Raw genomic sequence first — 25,352 nt, 5'->3', positions numbered from 1 at the left:
CCCCTTGCTGAAGTAGGCTGCAAATGACAATAAAACTGTGTTTATTATGTGGTCATCACATTTTAGTAAACAAAAGGCAGTTGTAATACCAATGCAGTGCATACCGGTTATTAAGCATTAAGCAAACGATTGAAAAAAAGGCCTCTAGCTTTTAAGTTCTGCTGTCTGTTTTAAGGGAGAAGGATGTTTCCATTTTTGATCTTTTTCCCCCATGCTTTCTGGATTAGCAGCATTTGAAAATTCATGAGGAAAGAAGTTATTTTGGCTCGGGCAGCCCTGGCCTTTTGGCCAAGTGTGGGGCAGCATTCCTGAACTGGAGGGTTCAGGTCATGGTTTCCTCATACACAGCACTGCTGCCGAGTGCTTTGTAAAGGCATTTTCTGCTGCTCCATTCCTCTGTAGTGGCTTGCTGCTCCCTCAGTGGTACAAGCTGAAGTGTTTATGGAAAGGAGAGTAATCAGGATCTGCCTTTAACAAAGAAAGAGAAAGAGGAGAAAAAAACCATGCAGATATTTTTTAGCTAAATCAGTTCCCTGATTCAATTCACAGCATGGCCTCATGAACAGTTAAATAAAGGGGTTGAATAAATTAGCCTTCTAATTGTGAAAATGTTGATATTAAGCATTTCCCCACTTAAAATTGCTCTGTGGTTACCCTTTGTGCTTATAGATGTGATGTCAGGTAGATTTGGTAGCTTAGAGGAGTGATCCACAGTACCTGACTTGTCTGGAAGGAGCAGGGTTCTTTTCACTTTTCTTTCCTATTGGATTCTTGAACCAGAATGCTTTAGGTAACTCCTTCATTAACTTCCAGCCACAGATCAGATGTTAACAGTCAGTTGTGACAGCCATTGCAGATGCACTGCACACGGAGGAATGTATCTACTTGCTGTGCCATGATGACCATTACTAACTGAATTTACATGATTGGATTTAGGGTTGTTTTTTTGTTTGCTTGCTTTTTTATTTCCTGTACTTCTTGAAACACTTGATGCTGGTATTCTATCAGTATAATTGTATTTTCCAGAAATGGAAGTACAGCTGTCTTGTCACCACTGTTAACCCAGTAATGGCTGAGTGACAAACTTCTAGGCTAGTTTAGTTGGGAAGCAGTTTTCTGAGCTGAAGAGAATTATCTACTTGTTTGCAAGCTAGAATTAAGGAAAATCCTGGGATTCTTACTCCAGCTAACAATTTATCTCAAGAAAATCCTAGTTACAGCTGTATCAGTTGAGAAATCAGTTTTCTGCTTTTACCTCAGAGCAAATCCACTGCTTCTTCTGAAAAGTGTCTTCCTGGAAGAAGTGTTAGTAAACTTAAGGATGTCTGCCAAAGCAGTTGCTAATCACCTTCTGGACAGCAGAAGCCTCAAAACAAGTAGGTAGGAAGACAAAGGAAACCCCAAACTTACCAACCAGATCAAACTAAAAGTCTCTTATTTCAGTGAAATACCGGAGGTTTTGTCTCCATTCACTGAAAGATTCACATTTATGGATATTTTTCTCTGTTTTCTCAGGTGGTAGTTGTCTAAAAAAAACCCCAAACCAGAATAGAGTTTGGCTTAAAATTCAATTTGCTGTAGGTATGAGATGGTTATACCTGATCTCATCTCATTTTGACAGGTGCATGGGCAGGAAACGTTCCAGAACAAACAAAATCAGGAAGTGTCACAGTGCACAGAAATCCCTATAATGTTGGCGTGCTAATGTTGTAGGTATATAGAGTCAAGGCCCTCATAAGTAATATTAAAATTATTTTTTTTTAATCACCAGCTATGAAGGTTGTGGAAATTGTAACATTGGATAAAAAGAAGCAGCATCTAGCTGCTGACTTTATTTTAAAAAATGAAAAATCTGGATTTCTGTAAATTCCACCAGATGATATTTTGGGATAATGCTACATACAGAAAGTTTTAGTCATTCTTTTTTGGGGGGTAGACAAGGGATATAGTTAGCAGGTGACTAAAGTTTTTGGCAAGCCCAATGCTGTTAACGGTTCCCAAAAAAGTAGGTTTGAGTTTACGGGGAGGGGGGAGAGACACATTCCGGTAAGTGTATGATATAGAGTTTCCCTGAACATTTGCTAGACCATTTGCTTTGGATGTCTCAATGTTTGTTATGCCAGGTTGCTGGGTACTCTAGAAATTCAAAGCAGCACAGTGGTAGATTGCAATTACACTTGTAACCTGCACCCATGTTGTCAGATGTGATGTACGTTGTTTGGTTATTCCATGGGGTTTTGTATACCTCATTTCAGAGGTGAATGCAGTTGTACCCTCATGATTCTCTGGGTGCCAGAGGCTTATGGCACAGTGAAGCCCCTTGGATCCTTCTTGACTCCTGATCAAATTTGAAAGGGAAATTTGTATTTGTGAAAGCAAAGACTGGGCATGCTGGCTCAGGATACATATGCATAAAACAATTCTTGCCTCCTCTTAGCTTTGCCAGTGTACTTCACAGACATGTATCAGTCCTTAGACTTCTGAGCTAAAGTTCCCTCTTACAGTGCAACCTATACTGGTTTTGTACTGGGTACAAAACTGTATTATATTCAAGATGGGCATATGCAAGCTTGAGTTTTCATTTGAGACTTAACAAACCTTCAGAAACCCCAAGTAAATATTCAGATGAACTCTTTTGTATGGACACTGGCATGTGTCTCAGGGTAAAGAGATTTTAACTACTCCTGCCGTTACTCAGAGAGGAATTGTATGTGAACAGGCCCATAAAGAGGAAAGTAAGTCGACTGAAATTCACAATGAGACTTTGTGAACAGGATTTTGATCAGATCTTGTCTCATTTACCTTCTGAATGTGACTTTGTTTCCACTGTAATAGCATTGAGCTGTGACAATGTGAACTTGAGCTTCAGTTCTTCTTGTGGCTGTGCTAAGAGCTTGGAACCACCACATGCTGAGAAGAGCTGATCTTCTTTTTCTATTTACATTTTAACACTTTTTTAGAAGAGTTAAATGTGATTTTCTGTGTAAGAACAAGCAAGATGACAGAGTTATTGACTGGGGTGAATCCAACAAGCTGAAAATAAAATATTTGTGATCTTTAAGAAATTCCTTAATTGTGCAGCAGTGATTCCCTGGGTACCTCCTCTTCTGAACCCACTATATAACTTACTGAAGGGGACAGTGTAAGTAGAGCCTTTCGTGGATTCTAAGAGTACTAGACAGCACATTTGTACACTTTTCCTTGGTTTAGATGCTAAAATTTGAACTAAATGGAGATGCTTCAAATACAAGGTCATCTCTCCTATTGGGTTACATTCCTACCATGGGAGAGTCTCTTCCAGTGGCCACCCTTCAAAAGAATGTCCTACCAGTAGTTCCTCTGAAGATCTAAATTGATGACAAGTAGTTTTGTCATGACTTAGTCTTTGGATTACCAAAATAGTGCTTTTTCTTGTGTGCTTCTTGCACCCCAGATCTATAGACTCCTATCTTCTAATTAAAACAAAAAATAAGCCAACCTTTACAAAGTCTTCAGCTCTAATGTCATTGGTCTCTTTAGTCTTAAATTAGGAATTGCTCAGATCAAGATGCTTATTGCTGCATTTTCTTTGGAACCTCTGGTAGTGTAACTATTCAAATGCAGGTATCTGTTGTTCCCTAATACTTTGTAATATAACTTTTATTTCTCTCTTTGGTCTCTTTTTCTCTTTGTCAAGTATTGGTACCCGGATTGCTTCCCTACACTGTCCACAATGATTACATAGGTCAATATCTTTGCATTAAGTCTTTTAGCTTTTCCCTCCTATTGCATGTTGTACTTATTCCACAGGGAATGTAGTTGGGCAGTCCAGACAGTCCAACAGACCATTAAAATTCTTCAGAAAAAAGAGTTCATGTTATAATTTCTTTTTAGTCTGTGTTTACTAAATGAGTAGAAGGCCTTATTTGAGCAGATGCTTATATATAATTAGTGCTAGATTATCAGAACCACCTTTGTTCTGCAGCCATCTCTTTGTCTTTTTTAAAGTTAGGTGGAGTCCAAGGAACCTTCCCAAAGAGTTGCTGACCTGTAAAGGTGTTGGCTCTGTGACTAATACTCTGCAAACAGACTAATTCAGGGGAACCATAAGTGGCCAAGCCTAGGTTTGCTTTGTTCGCTGTTGCATAAAGACCAGGTAGCAGAGAGCATTGTCTTTCTGCAAGACAACCCTAAAAGAGATGGAAAATGGTATGCTCTTCCAAATTATTGAGGATTATCCAAAAGAGTATCCAGTACTGTGGTCACTGATAAATGCTGATAGGTAACCCGTTCAGCTCATTCCCTTTGTATATCAAGCAGACACATAGTTTGTCACAGTACAATAGTGTCATTCTTTATCCTGACTTTTACCTAAGCTAATGGTGGACCAGAACTTTTAAGCATTTCACTCTCATATATGAAGTTCTAACAAGCTTAAGCAGTTTTGAAAGTAACAGTAAGTGCTGATCTGCATCTCTTGGCACCTATATCTCTTTGAAAATCTGGCCTTCTGCATCCAGTCCTGCTCTCGTTCTAACCCCCAATAAGCAATTAGAACTGATTCAGGTCATCTTCATGAGCTGATTTAGCTACATGCATCCATTCAGTATTTGCTGTCAAACTGTCTTACTGTTAGCATGTGTGGAGGTTTAAGGATCGGAGCATTAAACAATGTGGCAGAGCACGTATAGGAATTTTGCCTCTGTGTAAGTATGTGTATGAAAGAGCACAGCAGCACGGGTGAGGGTTGCTGTTGTATCTGCCCTGCTTTTCAGCAGTTATGTTTACTTTTTCTCATGCCACCATGAAATGTGTCAGTGTGTTTCCTGTTAATTAGGATATCAGAAGATCTCTGGTTAGCAGTGAAGTTTTTTTAAACTTTCATTTGCTTAAACAAAGGGAAAAAAGGGGAGGGAAAAATAGGGCATTTCAATGAAGTAGATGTGTGCAAGACTCTGAAATCTTTTAATGAAAAAGTACTTTAAAAGAGTCAAATGTACACCAGTCCTTCCTCTGTGCTGTATAGTCATAATTTCCCAAAGGACATTCCTCGTTTGCTCTTAATCAGTCTCAATATCAATCTTGAGATCAATGCTGGAGCAGGGTGAAAGTGATCTGCCAAGTCCTCTGGGCTTTCAGTTAAGCTTTGAGCTCTCAGTGGCTTAGCCACTTCTGGAAAATGGATTTTAAGCACCAAGTTAATTAGGTTCTTGAAAACTTTACTCAGAATTGACAAAAGAGTACAGAAAACGTGGCTAGGTTCCCTGTATCATGTACTACTTTATTATAGGGAGTCAGAGTGTGCAAGGGCTCCAAGCTAATGCCATCTTATCTGGCTCTGATTAAATTCAGATCAATGATGTCATGAAGTCACATATTGACATGTTATGTTAAGTTGTTCATTGTGTGTCTGGAAATCACACAATGGTGGTGGTACTTGAGTACTGGAATAATTTTGAAAATGGCACATGAAAGCTGCTGTTACCTGCCTTGTAACACCAGCTTGTAAATTTGTTGTGAAAGTGTGACTGTTCAGTTTAATGTCTAGTGCCATTCCAGATGTCTTCAGACATCCCAGTTGCTCTCTGCCTCCCAAGCAGAGAACAGGTCTCCCACAGGTACTGTCACATCTTTCAGCTCAGTGAAGGTATTTTAAATATACCTAAAGGGCATCTGAAATGGCACTAGACATCTGTATCTTGGCTTCCTTCACTAGCTGTCATAAACGAGGTGGGATTAAGGTACAGCTGTGACCCAGATTGGTTTTACATGAGAAACACCAAGTTGGCTAAAAATAGTAATAGGACCTTCCGTAGACAAGACTGAGCACGTGTGAGTATATGGCTGCATTACCTGTCTGTTGCTGTATGTCACCAGTGCTGTGGATCCTCAGTGAGATCTTGGCAAAGCCTGAGTAAGTGCAGTCATGCTAAGTCCAGGATCTACCAAAGTTAGTCTGAGGATAAGGTGAAAACCAAAACTGATAAGAAGGACCTACTTCAGCTAAACCACATGTGATGGAGCACAGTAAAATTGTAGGGAGGTTTAAAACTTTTTATTTGCTTTATGAGCACGGGCTGTTAATAGTATTCTCTTCACTTAGCCATTCTGCTAAATGCTTGCAGCCCACTTGATTTTTACTAACCTTTCCCTCAAGGTATTGCAGGAATCACTTTTCTATCTGAGGCTTGGGAGTTCTGTTCAAATGGCAAAATTTCTTAAGATATCTTAGCACATGAGAACAGAATTCCAGAACAATGGAAGAATCACAGTCTTCTGTTGGCAGGGAGGCTATGAGTTAGCCCACAATTTCTTGTTGCTCTTTTGTTTCGCTGTCTCTTTTGGAGGTGGGAGGGATGGCAAAGAGACACAAGACAGTGAAATAGCTGGTCTGTCGCAAATGCAGGAGCTGGAATGAGAGAGATATGACAGTCCTCTTAGAGCAGCAGATAATCATGAGAGTACAAACCTGTCTGCAGGCAATGGTTTGCCTTTTTGAAACATATGACTTTAATATTGCAGAGTGCTATGAATAGCTTTCTTTTATTTCTTGTTATCCTGCCCTTGCAATTCAAATAAGGTATCCATTGTTTAAAAACATCACACCCAAGATGCATCTGTCTTCATGTTTTAGTCTTAGATGACTGAAATGCTTTCTGAAATGAATCAGTGATCAGCATGCTTAAATTACATAGATGAAATCTACATGCAGGAGACTTAGTACCTACTTAAACTATAGAAGAATGAACTACTAACATGGATTTTTAAACGTGTTGAAGAAAATGTGTTTTTATTGTTCTTAGGTTAAGAGATGACAGGATTAAAAGTTAGGAAGAAAGTATAAAATGGAACATTCCCCGTTAATTCCATCCCTGGAACAGCAGAAGCCCAGGGCATTAACCTTTGGGTTATTAATATGTTGATGGAGGGAAGGATTAAGAAAAGGGTAGGTTGTAGGACACAAATGGTACGAAGGCCAGAGGCAAATAATCTTGTATTGACTCCAGTTCCAAAAAATAGATTGAAGGCAGAAATTAAAACATTTCCAAAGGTGATTCTGTGGTCAAATGAAGTAACTTTCCAACTGGGATTCTTCCTCTGCTCTAGAAGAGATCGGAGAAGCAGGTATTTGAACTGTTAATTATACTTAAGAGTCAAGTAAAATAAATGGAACTTCAGGACTAGTGCTTTACTGGGAAGACAGTGATAATGTGCTATCTCAGAGCACACGGAGTGTGGAGGCAGATAAACTTATTGAATCTTCATCCCAAAATGTCATGCGTGTCCCCATGTGATTGTGGTAAAATGCTTGGCACCTACTTACCCTTACCCTGCGAGGACTGTAATTACATTAGCTGTACTGCATGGACTTCACTTCTGAATGCAGTCTGACGTGTTCCGCCTTGGGGGATTGGGAAATGGTTTTCTCCATTCCATAGTCCATTTCCTTCTGGTTGTGGATGCCTCTATGGGAGCTGATGTGGCAGGTGCTGAGAGCTCAGATCAAAAATAGATCATTATGTGGAAAAACTAAGAGTAATCCTGATCCTTCCTTCTGTGGAAAACATTGTAGCTGTGTTGAAAATGGGATTAAAATGGCTAAAGATCATCATGAGGGGTCAACTTTTATCTCATTAAAGTCCTGCTTTGTTTCTGACACCAGTGGAAAGTCAGCGAGTATTCCCTGGCAGAAAGTGGCACAAACAAAGCTGTACAGCAGGCTGCCAGCCAGGAGCTCCAGGGTCCTAATCCTTACTGATTTACTGTGACCTTGGGTGAGGCATTTCATTTTTCTCTGCTTCTGTGTCCTGTAATCTAGAGTTAACAATTATGTGTTTCAGGGGATTTGAGTTAACTAGCTCTTAATTTTAAAGCACTTTAAAAATTATAAGCTCTATATACATGTTAAGGTTTAATCCCTCACACCTGAATAGCATGGCTGATACTGAAAATAGAGGAGTTCTTACTGGGTGCCAAGGCGAGGAACATAACGAGGTGACCTCAGTCTGAGCAAAACAGGTTTTCAGGCAATAACTCTCAGTGGAGTAATTCAGGAGTAATTCCCAGTTCCTCTGAAGTGGAGGAATGCAAGCTGAGTGGGTGTGGGACTGGGAGAATGGGAGGTTAGGTATGGTGTAAAGGGAATGAGGAATATGCTGTTGGTCAGAGGTAGCCTGAGCTTGGATACATGGGATAGTGGGAAAGAGGTTGTGCTCAAAATTGGCAAAAGAATAGTTAAGCTAACAGGTTGGGCAGGGTGGGTGAACAGGGAAAACAGGAATGAGGTGCCACAGTGCCATTTTGACCAAACAGAAAGGTATTTAATGGTTTCTTTTTTTTTTTTTTTTTTTCCAGAATGTCTCCTTAGAGATGCAGGGCTGATTGCTTTTTCTCTTCCCTGCTCAAACCAAGCAGCACTTTCTAGGAAGTGAAGTTCTGTGTGATTCCAGCTACTTTAAGCAGCAGCGTACATCAACCCTAGATTGGGTTCTGCAGCTTGACAGGCACATGTCTGTCTGGAGTCTCCCATAGACCATACCCAGTGTAGGGTGCTGAGCTAATCAGGTCACGAGGGTGACTAGTACAGCCCTAAATGCAGTCCCTGCAGAGTGGGTGCCTCGGGCTGTGGGGCTGGCAGTTCCATTTATAAGTGCTACACTGCTCAATTTCAAGGTCATTCAGAGGGGGAGTCACCCATAAAATTGACTTTAAAGTAGTGCTTATTCTTGCTTTGGTGCTTTGTAATCAACTTACATATGCATTTAGAGCTATTTGTTTTCTGGGCTCTCTATGATGTTTTAGTATTGCATGGCACTGTTTTGGAGAGAGAGAAAAATACATAAACACTTCTGCGTCATGAAAAAAACCAGCTTGGTTAATGGTTATTGGTGGATAGCAAATGCTTTGTGATTTATGACAGAACAAGTCAGCAGAGAACGGAGTCTTACAAAACACATGGGACAGGTTGAGTAAGCTCAGAGCCTGCATTGGTTGGCAAGCTGGTGAAGTATAGATAATCCCAGTTAAATATCCTTAATTGTTATCCTTATGTATATGTCTTCCATTGCTCAGATCATGTTGCAGTTGTTGTCTGGTGGCAATTAGAAGCACACTGGTATTGCTACCAGAAATGCTACATTTCTCTTAGGAAAAGGTGGTTTTTCTCAGTGCCTTGCAATTTGTACCAATGTGTAGTAGCATCGTTATTTCTTGTAATGTATATAATACTGCCCAGTCAGCACTACCTGCTACTTCTATAGTACTACCCAGTCACGTGCTCACCAGATGACAGTCATGTCATTGTGCTAGTTTGGACATTGCAAAAAGAAAAAAAAGAAAAAAAAGAAGAGTTATTTGGGGCACTTGCTTTGTCATAAAATTTTATTATAACAGTAGAAAACCCCTTCAGATTGAATAAAAGTCCAAGACATAACAGAAAGCTTTAAATCCACCCCTTAGGCTCCATCAGAGAACATCTGTGGCCATTTGTAATGTGTATTTTACATCTTAAATCTGTAGTGTGATTATAGTTTGTGTGAGGACTGCTTCTCTACTTTGGACACGTGTCCAACTGTACGTTCAAGAGACACATTCAAACAAGGCCTTGTGTTCTCTTGCCTGGACACCTGGGCTTCACCTCGTGTGAACCTTTGCCTGCGAGCAAGAAGGAGCTGTGCTGAGCTGGTATTTCTCTGCTGGAAGCGACGCATCACATCACCGTCCATTCAGTTTTCCTCTTGTTCTTCATCTTACGGTGTTAGCTGCATTGACGCTAAAAGCTTTGCTCATCTGCTGAGCTCAGTTTGAATGCAGTTTACAGGTGCCAGATCTTGGCAGCTGGGAGCCCCCGGGTTAAGAAATGAGATGAGCAGTGAGCTGGGGGCCTTCAGCTCTGACAAGCGAAATGAGCTCTCAGGTCTGGAGTTGCAGCAGCAGCCATTGGAGTTGCAGTGGAAAAGCTCCCATCTCCGCTTGTGCTGCACTTTTCACTGGAGCTGCCTCGATATGTTGGCGCCTCCAGCTGTAGATGACTAAATGAAGCTGTGTGGGCTGCTGGCTGTCCGGCCAGACTGTCCCTGCTATCTCTTCCATAAACACTGGAGCCTTTGTCTCTGGCCTTATCGTGCCCCTGCCATCACAGAGCTCTTTCTGTGCTCTCCTCCCAGCACAGCGCCTCTGTGTTCAGGGGTCTTTTCTTCAGCTGCTCTTTGTCTCTGGGTGTTTATTGTGCCTGCTGCAGAGTGTGTTTGTTTGGGAGAGAGGAGGAGGGGCTCCTGTTTGTGTGGGGTTTATAAACCCTAGTGCATTCTTCAAAAGAGATGCTGAGCAAACTGGATGGTGTTAATATTAACCCTTCAGTGCCCTGCGTTACTGACAGTGCATCACTGCACCCAGATTTCCTCGGTGTGAAAAATGCTGTGGGAGGGTTCTGACGTTGCTTGCTGTATAAGGCAGGGAGTCTGCTCCTGCTTTGGTCTTAACTGCCCTTTGATTTTTCTGTGAATGCTGCACATGGGCATTGGCAAAGAGAGCCTCCTAAACGTGGGGAGGTGTAATTGATTCTAGGAGTCCTCCCAGAATCCTTCTAGAACTTGTTATTAGTGCAAACACTGGCTCACTAGCCCTTAGTGTTTGCATAACTGGCCCATGCATCCTGTTTATCTGGCTGCATCAGACAATACTGCTTCATTGTACCATAATGCAAAACTTTATGGCTTTGTAGCGCTTTTCCTTCTGACTAAGGTCCTGGAAACAGGAATTTCTTAAATTCATAGTGTTGCCACTTGTAGTGGCATATAATAACTCCCTTTTGAACCAGATGCTTTTTTTAAACCAGCTTGTTAATACATTTATGGTTAGGATGGCTCTGTTTCTTCAGTACCCATAGTCCCATATTCCAAAAGAGAGCTTTGAAAGATGAAGATCAGCAACTTAGAAACTTTATTTCCCTTGTAGTCACATAATGCCTTGCCCTTAAATTGGTTGGAAAATAATAAAAAACAAAATCAAAAAAACCCACCAAAATGAAACAGAATAATATTAACTTTCTAACTTCCTTTTGCTCTTCCTTCAAAAGAGGATGGAAATTTGTAATATGAAAAATCTCTTGTCTATCTCTGTGAGAAGCTGCAGCAATAGTCTTAGTGTTAGAGGTATCAAGAGATAGTTTTGTATTTCACTGAACTTGCAGTCAGCATAAGTGTCTCAGATCTTTTTGTATGATGATCTGCATAAATGGAGCATAATGCAAATACATTAGTTTCATGTGTGATAAAATACTCGTGTGATAAAAACACATTTTCTTCAAAGATGGTATCTTTTTTAAGTTACTGAACTTTTCCCCAGAAATTAATAGATTTAAGTTCAGCATTTCACAAAGTAGTGTAAAGACTTTTTGTATTATTATTTTCAAATAAGTAATATCCTGGTATTGGGGGTTGCAGTTCATGTATTGCAACATCTACATACTATATTGTTACACTGGGGAAAAGTTCAGCAGACTGCGTTCCTTTGCAGGGGGTAGGAGAGGAAGAAATGCAAAATAATGCAAGCCTTTGTGAAACATGAATCCACACACTCAGTCATGACTAAACCTATTCAAACACTCAGGTGTTTTTTCCAAGACTGCTCTAGGCTCTAGCGTTGTTGTTGTGTGACTTATTTGCTTTATGAACTAACTTGGTTTGCCTCATCTCTTTTGCTTTAAGGAACAGCTGCAAAGCGCACAGGGATTCCAGCACCCCGGGAAATATCATCATCTGTATCCAGAGAGAGAGCTGTATTGCGTGGTCAAGCCAATACTAGGAAGACGCAACCCAGCCCCACCTCTTCTGGTACACCGACTCCTACCAAACACGTGCGTCCCACTAGCAAGTCCAAGCAAGAAAATGAAACTGGTGACAAGGCTGTTCTGGAATCTCAGGTTAAAGAACTCTTGGCAGAAGCAAAGACGAAAGATTCTGAAATTACCAAACTCCGTTGTGAATTGAAGAAATGCAAAGAGAAAGGATCACTTAACGCTGAAGGAATGGGCACTTCCAACCAAAATTTAGAATCAGTATCACCTGTTGACATAGATCCATTAATACGGACCCTTCAGGAAAAAAACAGGACTTTTCAAAAAGAGCTTGCTAGCCTGGGAGAGGAAAATCGTGTTTTGAAAGAGAAGTTACTTTATCTAGAAAACTCTCCCCTCTCAGACACAACAACAAGCAGTGGAGGTGACAGCAGCCTCCCAACCCCAACTACCCAAGAATCCAGTTTTGGAAGCCCATCAAAAAATGTGTCAAGAGGTGAAATGGATGAGCACAGGCAGCATGTGAACGGGGGTGCGCTGCGCAATTCAGGTTCTTCCAGCAGTGATGTGACTAAAGCTTCCTTGTCACCCGATGCATCAGATTTTGAACATATAGCAGATGTACCTTCCAGGCCAACATCCTCCAACAGCAATCACTTCAAGGGTTCCAAATGCTCCACTACAGGAAGTTCTCCAAACAATATTAGTGACCTTTCTGTTGCATCTCTTACAGAGAGAATACAAAAAATGGAGGAGAACCACCACAGCACAGCAGAAGAATTACAAGCCACTTTGCAGGAGCTGTCGGATCAACAGCAAATGGTGCAGGAGCTGACAACAGAAAATGAGAAGCTGGTGGAAGAGAAAGCTCTCCTGGAGACTTCCTTTCGTCAGCATAGAGATAGAGCAGAACAGCTGAGCCAAGAAAACGAGAAGCTAATGACTCTCCTCCAAGAGCGATCCAAGAATGAAGAAAGTAGAGCTCAGGAGGGGAAGGTCCTTGAACTGGAACAGAAATGTGCAGAAGTTCTTGAAAAAGCACAATTTGAAAGAGAGAAATTGCTCAACATTCAGCAACAGTTAACCAGCAGCCTACGAAGCTTAGAAAGGGAGCATCAGGATGCCCAGCAGGTGATTAAAAGCCTGAGAGAAGAAAATGAGAAACTGCTTAAACTTCTAGAAGCAGAACAGCAGAACAGCAGCACAGTGACAAAAACTCTGGAGGACTGTAAAATTGCCTTGGAAGGTCTAAAAATTGAGAATGGCTCTCTCAAAACTCAGTTAGAGAGTGAGAAACAAAAGGCTGCAGAAATCAATGCGATGGGATGTACTACTGACAACTCTGAGGTGCAAGAGATGCTGAAAGTAGCCCATGCAGAAAAGGATCAGTTAGAAGCATCTTGCACCGAGCTTAAACAAGAGCTGCTGAAGGCAAACAGTGAACTGAAGCACATTCAGGGTCTGCTATCTAAGGTAAAGCAGTAACAGCTGTAAAATATAATGGTTGTTTATCTGCCCTTCCATAAATAGGTAATTGTTGGGCTTTAGATTGTTACTGAGCCATTGATTGTTAGTAAATAGAAATTGTGTTTATCAAAACTGGAGCAAAGAACTGGTCAATAAAAAAATTACTTTGATATTATGTGAACAAATATAGTGAAAATCACTTGGTAATCCAGATGGAGAGAAGGGCATGAGTAGTTAACAAATATTAAATTCTGAATAGTTAATAATGATTAATTAGTAGTGAACTATAGGTGTCATTCGTCATGAGAACACAAGGACATGAGCTAATGCTCAGAGAAGCTGATATTTACAGCAATATGACTAGTGATGCACAGTCAAGCTCCAGATGAAATTATTTTCATAAAACTAAAATATTTTTACAAATCTGAGAACTATTCTGTTTTGGGATAGGTAATGACAAAAAAAAAATTATTTTAGAACAATTTTTCTCTGCCTCCTTTGGTTGGTTGTAGCTTTGCTCCAAGCAAGCTTAAGTCAGTTACTGTTTCTATTTTCTGTGTGATCCTGGATGTTCAGAAGAAAGCTGCAATGTGAGGCATCATAAAACCAGTGTTAATAAAGCACGAGCCAGTGATTATGTCCCACCGCTGCAGAAAGAGTGACAGTCAGTGTATGCAGCCTTTCCTGTATGGGAAAGGGATCATGAGAACGGTAAAACTGGCTAGCTGCAGAGGAAGAGAGCATTGCCAAAAAGCACCTCCATGATTTGGGTGATTTAGAAAATCCAGAGGTCCTTTCAGCTTAAATAGGTGACCACAGCAAATGGACTTAGTAGAGGAAGCTCCCAAGTGCTTACTGGAGCTGCAGCTTATGAAGAATAAATGAAAAACTGCTGAGTGCTCAGAGTCCGTACCAAACTTTTATGGCTTGGTTTGGAAACCACAGATTTCCTCCTTTTTACTCTTCCTTTCCCTCGAATTAAGCTGTTTTGAATCATTGGCTATTTGTGACACCCAAATAAGACCACAGGCTTCTGTAAGGCTGCCTTCAGTCAGGCTGTGCCAGTGCTGCTCACTGAATTGGCAGCCTACACCTTGCTTTTCCATAACTTGTTCATACTCAGAGATCTTCCCCCCGCCCAAACCTGGAAGCATTGATCTGTGGGCCTGAGCCAACAAACTGAAGTGCAGCAGATTCCCCCTTCAGTAATTCCAGATGTCCTATATCCAGAAATATACTTATCTGCAGTAAGCTAGCTCTACTATGTATGTTTTCACAATCCATTGAAAACACAGATGATAAAAGCAGCAAAATTGTTAGTGTGCACAAACTGATCGTCATCTTGGCCCTAAGGCAGTGATATCACTCTCAGAAGGTGATACATTAAAAAGATGTGGAGCTTTCCAGGGATGTAATTCCTCTCTGTTCATTACCTGCAGAGATTGGTTTGGAATTACCATCGTCATATAGAAAATTTTAATTTCCTTTGTAGCATCTTGTTCTATTATCTTTATTACCAGGAAAGAAAACTTGACATTCATAGCTTATCTTTGTTTCCTGAAATTGTCTCATTCATGTGGAAACTCAGTTTATACAATGCTTAGAACACAGGTTCAGTTCTTAAGTCCATGAGATGCCCGGTAAGATCTCTAATGGGTGGTATCTCTTAAAAAATAAATACAGACTTGCAGCTTGCTTTCCTCCCTTCCAGGCTGAGAGTGAGTGTGGTCAGCTGAAGGAGATATGTGACCGGCAGGCCGAGCAACTGAGCAGAACCAGCCAGAAGCTGCAGGAAAAAACATCAGAGAATGAAGCAGATATAAAAAACTTGAAGGAGACCATTTTTGAGTTGGAGGACCAGGTGGAACAACATCGTGCTATAAAACTTCACAATAACCAACTCATCAGTGACCTGGAAAGTAGGTGGAGCTGAAAAAAAGGATTTAAGTGAACTTATTCAGGGGATTCAGTTATGACTGCAACAGGGAGGAGGAGGAGGAGGCGTGTCTTGATACTTGTGACAAGAGCCTCGCTTTAGAAATATTCCCATTTGGGCCATTCCTTTCTGTTCATGCACAAAAGTCACTATTTTTACAGTTAGTGCTATAGAAATAATATTAGAGACAGTCTCCAAGACTCATTCTTCAGCAAAGAATGTATTGCCTATGCTAGAAACTGGAATTACTGGCCTTTTAAAGAGCTTTTAGCACTGCTAAGAGCTGTGGAGGTTGCTGTTGCAGTGTGGAAGGGGAGCTGCCACCTGGTGGGATGAGGGACACATTTCACCTACCAGTGTTATCCGGGGTGCCTCAGGGGTGTGTACTAAGGGATCCTGCAATGTGATTCTGTAAACTTAAGTGTCTGGTTTAATGCCTCAAAATAATGACCTATTTCAGAGATGTTCAAGTAACAAGTCTATTGTTGGTTCCATTCCTGATTCATTGACAGAGTATCTTAATTTCAGTTTAGTCTGTTCAGTGGCATTACCATAAGCAAAATGTAATAAACCGCTCTGTCCTCCCATTTTCAGTTTTCACCCTTGCCCTTATGTGTTTAATAGTCTCTTCCCTTTCTTGTTGTTCCTAGGTAAAGCAATGAAACTGGAAGAACAAAAACAAGATACAGAGAGGCAGCTGAAGGCTCTGACTAAGCAAATGAAGGTAAGGCTTAGACTCCATGACGAATCTAAGCTGAGTTTTTATTGCAATACCGGATTTGAGAGAAGCATTGTTGTTTTCTAGAACAATTGTAGAAAGTTCTTTCTACATCTTTTCATTCTCTTCTCTTCACTCATTTCTAGCTGTTTCTTTCCGTGCGAAGGAAATATATAATCCATACTTTGCAAATTACTTTTGCTTTTTGTACCTATGAACTTCTGCTACTTTGGAACAGCCATTCCTGCTTCATGAATCATCAGTAGCAATGAGCTCTTTTCAGCAGCAGTGCTTGTAGTAGTATCACAAGTCTGAATGATGAATAGCTGTGGAAGAACTCTCACTGTACTTTTTGTATTGGAGTGGCGAGCTTAGCATCAGTTTCTGCTTTGGCAATCTTGTCGGTACTGTGTAAAGAGGCAAGTATTTAGTTTGACCTTGGCATCATCTTGAAATTGTAGTGAAATCCTGGTTGCTTGTGATCACTGAAAGCGAGATCAATAACTAAGTGCTCAGCTCAAGTAGGTGCATTATTACAGCAAACAGTTTGGGGTTCTAATTGCTCTTTCTAGGAAGATACAGAAGAATGGAGGCGTTTTCAAGCTGATCTGCAGACTGCAGTGGTTGTAGCCAATGATATTAAGTGTGAAGCCCAGCAGGAGCTGCGTGTGGTAAAGAGGAAGCTTCAGGAGGAAGAGGAAAAGAGTGCCAGACTGCAGAAGGAGCTGGATGAAGTGAAGGGCAGCAGCAGGTTGGTTACTTACAAAGGTCAAGATTTGATCTCTGTGACTGCTAACATGCATGCAAACAGTGCTTTGTCAATAACTATTCATTGGCTTGGATGTGCATGTTGTCTGTTTTTAACTCTTCTGACAGATTTTGTTGTCTCTTACTCTAAGATGTTTCTGTTCTTTTTCTTTTTAGCAATCTAGTTCTGTCAACTAGGCTGTGAAGGTTTTAATCAGCAAATATTAAGTAATAACGATTGCCAATATCCTGTTATAGTTTTGTTCTCAATACAGTATTCCACTGTGGTTTATTGCCTTCATAACTCTGTGCAGCTGTATTTAACCATCTGTGAAAACATTTGTTGGCTACATATATTCAATGGGACATCCAGAAGAGAACTACTTAACCTGAGAGGAGTCAAGGACTGTATATGTTCAAATTAAAACGAGAACTAGCTGGATTTCTTTGTTTTGCAAGTCTGATACATGTTAACTGAGTGATCAATGCAAATACTAGGATTCCTCATCTTGTATCTCCCATCCTTAATTTGAAACCTCTTATGTGATTAGCAGTGTTAAATGGTCCGGACTGTGGCCTGGGTTAGCAATTAGCCCAGAAGTGACTTTGTCATGCAGCGGACCCACCTGTAAAACAATTGCTGTAGTCTCAGTGGTTGAAGAGGGAACAGTAACTGTGAACCATTCAGAGATATACCTCAGCATGGTAAGCTGAATATGTGGGGCTTCCCTCTGTGGGAGCATGGTAAGAACAAAAGTGACTCTTACAATTTAATCTGGAACCAGTACAGAGAGATGCCTTACAATGTGGCTTTTGTGCAGTGCATGACCTTTTATGTACCAGCTATCATTCCGAAAATCATACTACAATTGAAGTACTAAATAAGAAGAGATGGAAAACAAAAGATGTATTGGAAGGAAGAACCAAAATTTCTAAAGGTGACAGTGCTTTCCTCTCTTTTTGCATTGATGCAAGCAGAGCCAGCTGAGCTGCAGTGATGAAAATTTGTACAGGGGGAACAAAGAAAGACAAAATAACACAAACAGTGGTACCGTTTATTAAAAACATGTGCCAAATTAATTTTGCTGTTCTAGAATTTTCCATTTAATCTCTCTCCTAGTAAATATATGGCCACTAGTAGAATAGCCACAGGAACACAGTGAATCCTGTCACTTCTTTCAGGTGGAGTAACAGTCCAACTTTGTTACACGTACTTGCTCACTGTTTTTCATTCAGGAGTTTCCACAGCAGCTGTACAGTAGATGGGAGTAAAAAGATGGGAGGGCTTTAGTGCGGAGGTGTATGGATCAGAATTCCTGGATTGAAGGAACAGAAATACTTCTTTCAGAAAAATAAGGGAATGTGTTTAAGCTCCAGTTTCATTATCAGAGTCCCCAGTGGATGCAGAGAAAAGCTATTACAGACTATGTATTCAGACAAAATGATTACCAGACAGTCCTTAAGTTCTGGGCTCTGTTTCCAGCCCTAATTTGTTCTTAATGAAATTTCTCTTGTTTAGAGCAGGGTCCGTATATAAGGGCAGGATCATGTACTTGTAGTTTCCTCTCTTTTTTGTTTCTTAATCTGAAGATGTTTGATAATACTTAACTTGAATAGAAGATGACCTGCTAATTTGCAAACTGGGATATTTATTTTCCACGTATAAGGAACGTGGCTGCATTGTCAGCTCTTTGGCATAAGAAGCCTGAGCTGGAAATACTGCTTTTGAAATTAGATCTCCAGAATCCTCATACATACATAGTTCCAGAAGGAGGTATTCAGGCACGTATTTTATTAAGTCAGTTTTGGCATTTGTCTCTCCCTCTCTTTTTCACATACATATATCTGTATGTCTGTCTTTGCATCCTGTTGACTATCCGTATAGCTTGCTTTGAGTATTACTTTGATCGTGGAGCCAGATATACTGTCTGCAGTGGGCAATATTTATTTTTCAAAGACAGGTGTTGAGACCAAATTGTGCATCTGCCAATTTAAGTATAACTAATCTAACTCACAGTGTCCATGCAGAGAGTGCAAAATTTCTGTACTGAGTGGTATGGAGAAGGTAATGAAGCCTATGTAAGTCATTATCTAAACAAACCAATGATCAACAGCTAAGCACTGAAATTTTAAGACTGTACTGATCTATAAAACATTCTTGAAGTCGCCAAAGCTCCTGCTGAGAGCCAGTTCTACACACACAGTTATTTTTGCATTCCTGAGGTCACTATCTTCCCTAGCACCTCAGCTTCTTTCACCCAGAAATTTCTGGGGATATTCTCATCGGTGCTTTTAGTCAGCTTTCACAAATGCTACTGCTTAGAATCAGCAGTAGATTCTGGTACCTGCGATGACTTTTAATGCATGCTCAGCGCTGGTGGAAACAGTTTGTAGCATATGTTAACACAGCCTGTAAAAGTATTCCTCATATTTGCTAATGCTGAGCAGCTGTGCGCTCAGCTGAATATCCGACAGTCCCTAGTGAAAGTTTCCTGTCTGATTTTTAAGCTCCAATTGGAAAATGTACCTTCCAAATAGCTTGCTACTCAAAGGTTTTTGGCAAAATCTCAACCATCTCTTGCGGGTCATTAGATTCCACCTCATAAATTGATCTTGAAGCCAATTTATCTCCTACGACATCCTGCCATTTTAATGTTTGCCTGTGGCTGCCTGAGTTCCTGCCTCCAAGTTTGATTTCACCGTTACATTCTTCTAATCAGGCAAAAAGTCATTTTTGGTTCAGGAACAGCCAAAGAACTTGCAGAAAAAATCCTGATGAGGTCATCAGAGTTCATCTGAATGAAGGTAAGAGCCTCCCAAAGGCATCTTTAACACAGATTAAATGTCTAATTCTATGACTAAGAATGTTGGGGGGAGGTTGGACCAGCATCAATCAAAAGGAATAAGGAAGAGAGGAGTTAGGTTGTCCCAAGTTAGTAATGACTGAAACCTACAAATTAACCCATGTTTCAGACAGTCTTTTGTGATATTTTACATCCTAACTAATGTTATTTCCCTGCAGTAAAATGCAAAAGCTTACAATCCACTGTTGTGTAACTGTGTCCTCACAGGTGGTGGAAAATGAAACTGTATAGTCTCCATCCTTGGAGATTTTCAAGACCAGACAGGATAAGACTCTGAGTAACCTGGTCTGACCTCATAGCTGACCCTGCTGTGAGAAGGAAGTTAGACTAGATGACTTCCTGAGATCCCTTCAGACTTGAATTATCCTATGATCCTGTAGCAAGTCACCTTGAAAATAAATTCATTTTTGTACCTGTTTTAGGATCAAATATTTAAGTGATGAAAAAAAAATGCTATATTGGGTTTGTAACACAAAGGAAGAAAGTTATTGTTGAAAGGACCCAAATTATGGACGGCTCTTTTGGCTTCATTACGCACCCATTTCCAAGCCTTTCTGGCAATACACGGTTTAGCAGCAGTGAAAGTTTCAAGGTCTTGCTTTGACTGTTTCCCTTCAAGTTCTCGAAATGATTTTGGCACTATAACATTATGTGCTTTGAACCAAGAACATGGAGGGAAGACAGTTGGGCTGGGAGTAGTACTCAAAAAACAGAGAAATTATATCTGTAATTAAATGTGCGACTTCTCAGAATAATTAAAAAAAAAATTAACCAGATCTTCAAATGGAAGCCTAAAGTGAAGATTGTGATGTATCCCACTAATTTCCTTCTGTTCTTCCTCCTAAAGTCTCAAATGCCACAGCATGGCAGTGTTACATGCTTTTTCTCCTGGAAATAAGCTTGTACTCTATGTGTATTAAACCCTGCTGTCAGTCTGTATGTGCTGATGTGCTGCTCATTTGTGCCTGTGTTTTGCAGCTGTTCTGTCTTACAGAGGTTTGATAGTTCATTCTGCTCTCACTGAAAGTAAGCAAACTAGAATGTCAGAGCAGGGTCCTTGAAGTATTGTTTGTTTGCTCGAGTTAATGACTCCTCAGAGTTGTTGGGGTTTGGGGTTTGTTTTTTTTACACTGGATGGAGATTATTCCATCCTCTTTGGTGTAAGGACCTTGAAACAGAAACTCTGACTGGGGTAGAGCAACTCTAGTTGCCTGGATGGGTTCGTGTACCCATTTTGAATGAGTAGTCCTAAATGATTAGAAGAGAGGAAAGCCAGGAACACTACCATCCCTGTCCTTTGAAATTGGTTCCCTGGCTTTAAATACTTCATTTCTTCCTATCTGAGCAACATAGATTTTTTTTTTGTATTGTTTGCTCATCACACCCCAAAGGTGAGTTAGTAGAGTGTTAAGGGACTCTGTCCTAGCAACACCGTCAGCATTTTCACCTCTCCACTTCAGTGATGATGGGGTGATTTAACTGTAAAATAGTGCTGTACCTCAGGATGGGCATTGTATTGCTGCTTATAACTTCCCCGATTGTTGTCTGTATCTCCATAGGTGCCTGATATCTACCAGCTAACACAGCCCTGAATGGATGCATAGCCATGCATGTGAGACACTTCAGGACATACCTTCAACTTGCAGCTGAAAAAGGGAAGTTTCAATTCAAGAAAGCACCTCCAGTTTTTTTTTTATTGCCCTGCAAAAGTCAAGTGTATCGCAAAGTGTGAATGCTACACAGGTCCGCCTCCTCCATATGGGCAAGAGCCTATTTCTTTGTTTCAGAGGCTTCTTTCTTCAGAAGACTCCATGAGGCAGAAAAAGTTCTGAATTAGTCTAAAGCCAACTAGGCTGTAAGAAGTAATCACAGATCTGGGGAACTGAAATAACTGAGGGCTTTTTTGAAAGGATGGGAGTATTTGCCCTGAAACAGAAATTCAAATGTGCCATTTTAAGCTTAAGCAAAAAAAATAAAACTGTGTGTATGTCTAATCTGTCAAATGTAATGCACATACACATTAGAGTTCTCCATACAGTATTATATTCATAGATCTCTCTGTGTTTGTCTAAATACCTGTATGCATACAGATCAGTATGTATACATACACACACAAACTCAAGCAGTAGGTTACTGAAATCCTGCAGGAAAACTGAATAGAAACATGAAGTTATTTATTCAGTATCAGCTGCTTTGATGGTTTCAGACTTCTAATAATGTATTGACAAGTCACTCGCCACTGGGTGGCATGTCTGACTCTGTGTTAGGAAGCAGGGCGGTGCACAAGGAGCATGTCCTGCTATGACTTTCACAGAGAATGCCCCACATAAGGTTTGTCCTGGCTGAGAATTGCAGATGGAGAGATCAGAAGGAAAAGAAATTAATATATCAAGCCTCTAGTAAATATCTTCTCAGAAAGGAGTCTTTCTCATGCCCTTAACTCAGGTGAAGTATATGATGATCAGGGAGAACTTGCTGAAGTTCAGCTTTGCAACTGGAGACACCTGGAGAGAGCTTTACTTGGATGCTAAGGAGACACTCAGAAGTCACCATCCCTACCAGGAGATCATCAGGATTTATTCCAGGACTGGAATTTCATGTTTTGGCTGTGGGATTCCCATCCTTTCCTCCTGGATGTGAAGACCTAGCAAGGGCCTGGTCTCAGAGCAGGCTGAGCTAGTAGAGAATTCTGTGGGATTGTCCTGGCTTTGGCATGGCCTTCGCGCCATGCTACTGGAGTCTGTGCATATATGCACACTTGTATTGCCTTTCTTTTTTTGTGCTGGCAGCTGTTGAATGTTGGTTTTTATGTTTAAGAAATATATATTGAAGTGCCAAATAAATGTTTAAGTGTCTGGAATTGTCTGCTGCCTGCCTTTGGCCTCTCTTCTGTTCTGTGCATCAGTAGCTGTGTGTCTCTTTGTGTCCCTTGGAGTTCAGGCAGATTCACAGCAATGACAAGAACTGTGTCAAAGACTAGATTTGCAGAGTAATTATTTCTGAAAATATGGTTCTGTGGTCCTAGGCCACCTGTAGCAAAGAGGTCATCAGAGCAGTTTAGAAATTTCACAAACACGTGAAGGCTGCTGTTGCAAAATCTATACATTAAGCACAGAAAGACTTGCACCTTGTTGGCGGTCTGTTGTCCACATATTACAAATGTAGAAAACAAGGAGACTTAACTCTTGCCATTAGAGAAGAGCTCTCTGCATCTACTTCTCTCACCAGTGAATGAATGAATGAAACCAGGCAGTGTTTTTGTGAAAAGGACCACACACTTTAATTCCTTTGTGGCTAAAGTGCTCTGCTTCCTCCTGGAGCTGCTCCACTTAAGCCAGCTGCACTTGCAGCATTTATCTATGTAAACCATTCATTCTTGTTTCAAGGAAAGCATACAGCAGTAGATGACATTTTGTTCAAAACCATCCATTTTGTAGCAGAGCTTGCCTAGTCTTCTGGGATGGCCTAAGCTATACTAAGCTAAATAAATTCTGTGCACAAGGAGTGATTTATGGTTTAAAGTTATGGCTTGTCATTAATTTTTCTAAGTTATGTTTTCCTATACTGTCCTGAATTAGCTTGCTACTGCAAGTTAAGATCTTACTCTTTTGCTTCTCTATTAAGAAACCCATATATGTACACATATATGCATCCCCTTATACGGATTTTTTTTTTCTCTTTAAAAATGGAAGGTACTCACTAAGTTTCTCCATTGCTTGTTGGCTGGTATGTGTGAGTTTAGTTGAAGCAAATAGGTCTCAGCACTATTCTTCTTGCCTTTCATGCCATGGTTTGGAGCATGAGAGGCCTTGGCTTTCTGATGTGATTGTGTTTAATCTAGGAGGTTGTTTCAGGGTGCATTAGAAGCCTATTACAAATATACAGACTTAAGATTACAGGAAGCATCTTAACAAAATTGGAACCGGTAGTAGCTCCAGCACTTGAGTTTTCATAATTGTCTGTACAATGACAGAATAGTAACGTGATTTCCCAGTGGACTTTTTTGTGGCACGGCACAGGGGCTGGTCTAGTTACTCTAACTTTATTTAATATGTTTGCATTCTCTTGCAATCACAGGCTAGACTGAGGACACTGGTCTGTGTGAGGTTTGAGCTGTTCTCAGACTTAAATCCTAACCACTGAAGTGATGCCTGCCTAGACCATATCTCTGGGTTGCTTTATTCTCAAGATTTGCCAGTTGGCCTACAGACATTTACTATTCCTTTCTTACTCTGATAATACTCAGCAAACCTTGTGCATACCCTTGTTGCCTGGATAACTAGACAGAACTCTTGCATAGTGACCTATTTAATTGTAAGTATAATGGATTGCATTGGGTGGCTTCGTATCTTGAGGCAGAAATCTAGCCTTCCTCCATACTTTACTAGAACCAGAACTCCTTTAGGTTTTGTCTTTTTGTATAACTAAAGTGTAGATGCAATCACCTGTTGATTTGCTTATGCTTTATGAAGCCACAGAAGAAAAAGTGAAGGGTAGAACTTAGTCAGCAAGACACTGGCTCCCTTAGACCTCAGTGAATCTTATCTAATCTGCCTTTTCTCCTTATGGGATTAAATGGAGAATGGAACTGAAATGGCTTTTTCTCTAGCCATCTGCCTCTGCAGGCTCCCCTGGCACACAAGGAGCTTGAATGAATTACCAAAGAAATAGCCAATGTCTGTTTAAAGACAGCACTTCCTTAAGCTCTGCCAAAAATAGAAATATGAGTCACTCTTATTCTTTTATTCATTGATACCCTTTAGTCCTTTGCATTTTGTAGACTTTGATGCCAAAAGGGAAAGAAAAAGACACTGACTTCTATTTTTAGCTCAACAGAAGTAGTTTGACCCCATAGGGACTTTCTGGATGGACTCCTCTAGCCTTCTTATGAAACAATTTCTGATTTTGTGTTCATGTAGCTCTTGGTGCCTATTGTACTTAAAAGTAGGGGAAACTGGTGATACCTCAGAACCTGTAGATCAGCATGCATTTCGTGAGCAGCTGGGAGATCAGGAAAGTAATGTACAAATACTCTCTTTTTATGTGACTAGGCTTTGTTATCTAATTGCAGCTTTCCTAAACTAAAGCTAGGTAATGACGCTCGAAGTCTACCTGAGAGGTATTGGGTGAGTACGGTGTCAGTGCTAAGCAATGGCAGCCAGATCTGTAAAATGCATGACTAGAAGCGACGGTTAAACTGTATGTTTACATTTGCTGTTTAATGTAGCTGTGGACTTTCCGATACTAATTCCTCTAAGTCCAGCACCTAATCTTGACTTCAGAATTTCTTTTCAATGGAGTAACTTAATGATCCTTTATTTCTATTTTGAGTTTGTCTATCTTCATTCCAGCCATTGAATTTTGGTATTCTTGTGTCTGCTAGGATGAAGCACTTCACAGTTTTATTCCCCATATAACTGCTTATGGATTCTCACTGAGGTTTTACTTGTTCAGCACATGTCCTTGTTGATAAGTTGTAAGAGTTGAGTTTCTGAAGTTTTTCATTATGAAGTATATGTTCTGATTTAATTTTTATGGCTCTCACCTGAACCCTGTCCAATTACTTATTTTCAATTATAGTATTTTAACCGGTAACAATTACTCCAGCGGTGGTCACGCCAACTGAAAACATAGAGAGTAAAATAACGTCTTTCTCTTTGGTTCCTTTCCTCATTACACACTGAGGACCACAGTAGCCCCTTGATCCCTGTGCTGCATTGAAAGCCCGTCTTCAAGTAATTATCGATGATTACACATAAGTCTCATCAAACTGCTTTTTCTATGATAATCCTTCATCCTGTGTGAGGATGGGCAATGGGAACGATACGGTTAACAATGCAGAAA

At 40.5% G+C, this 25,352-nt stretch overlaps 1 protein-coding gene across 10 annotated transcripts in view; it reads left to right on the top strand.

Annotated features, from left to right (window-relative positions):
* The window catches only part of SPECC1 (sperm antigen with calponin homology and coiled-coil domains 1), an 87,908-nt gene that overhangs the window by 31,444 nt on the left and 31,112 nt on the right, over positions 1–25,352 (top strand). For 6 of the 10 annotated variants that reach the window (XR_012838438.1, XR_012838437.1, XR_012838439.1 and 3 more), the window contains 4 exons: positions 11,688–13,249; positions 14,955–15,162; positions 15,830–15,903; positions 16,470–16,648. Coding sequence is in view for 6 of the 10 variants with exons in the window: in XM_075771821.1 (XP_075627936.1) it covers positions 11,688–13,249; positions 14,955–15,162; positions 15,830–15,903; positions 16,470–16,648 (2,023 nt within the window). In the remaining 4 variants the exon portion in view is untranslated. Of the gene's footprint in view, positions 1–11,687; positions 13,250–14,954; positions 15,163–15,829; positions 15,904–16,469; positions 16,649–19,364; positions 19,450–21,067; positions 22,369–25,352 lie in introns of those variants that run through there. The other 4 variants (XM_075771823.1, XM_075771826.1, XM_075771825.1 and 1 more) reach the window with 2 other exon arrangements.

The sequence above is a fragment of the Balearica regulorum genome, chromosome 19 (genome assembly GCF_011004875.1).
Source record: "Balearica regulorum gibbericeps isolate bBalReg1 chromosome 19, bBalReg1.pri, whole genome shotgun sequence".
NCBI lineage: Eukaryota > Metazoa > Chordata > Aves > Gruiformes > Gruidae > Balearica > Balearica regulorum.
The sequence above is the reverse complement of the archived record's forward strand: the minus strand, read 5'-3'. Positions and strand labels throughout refer to the sequence as shown.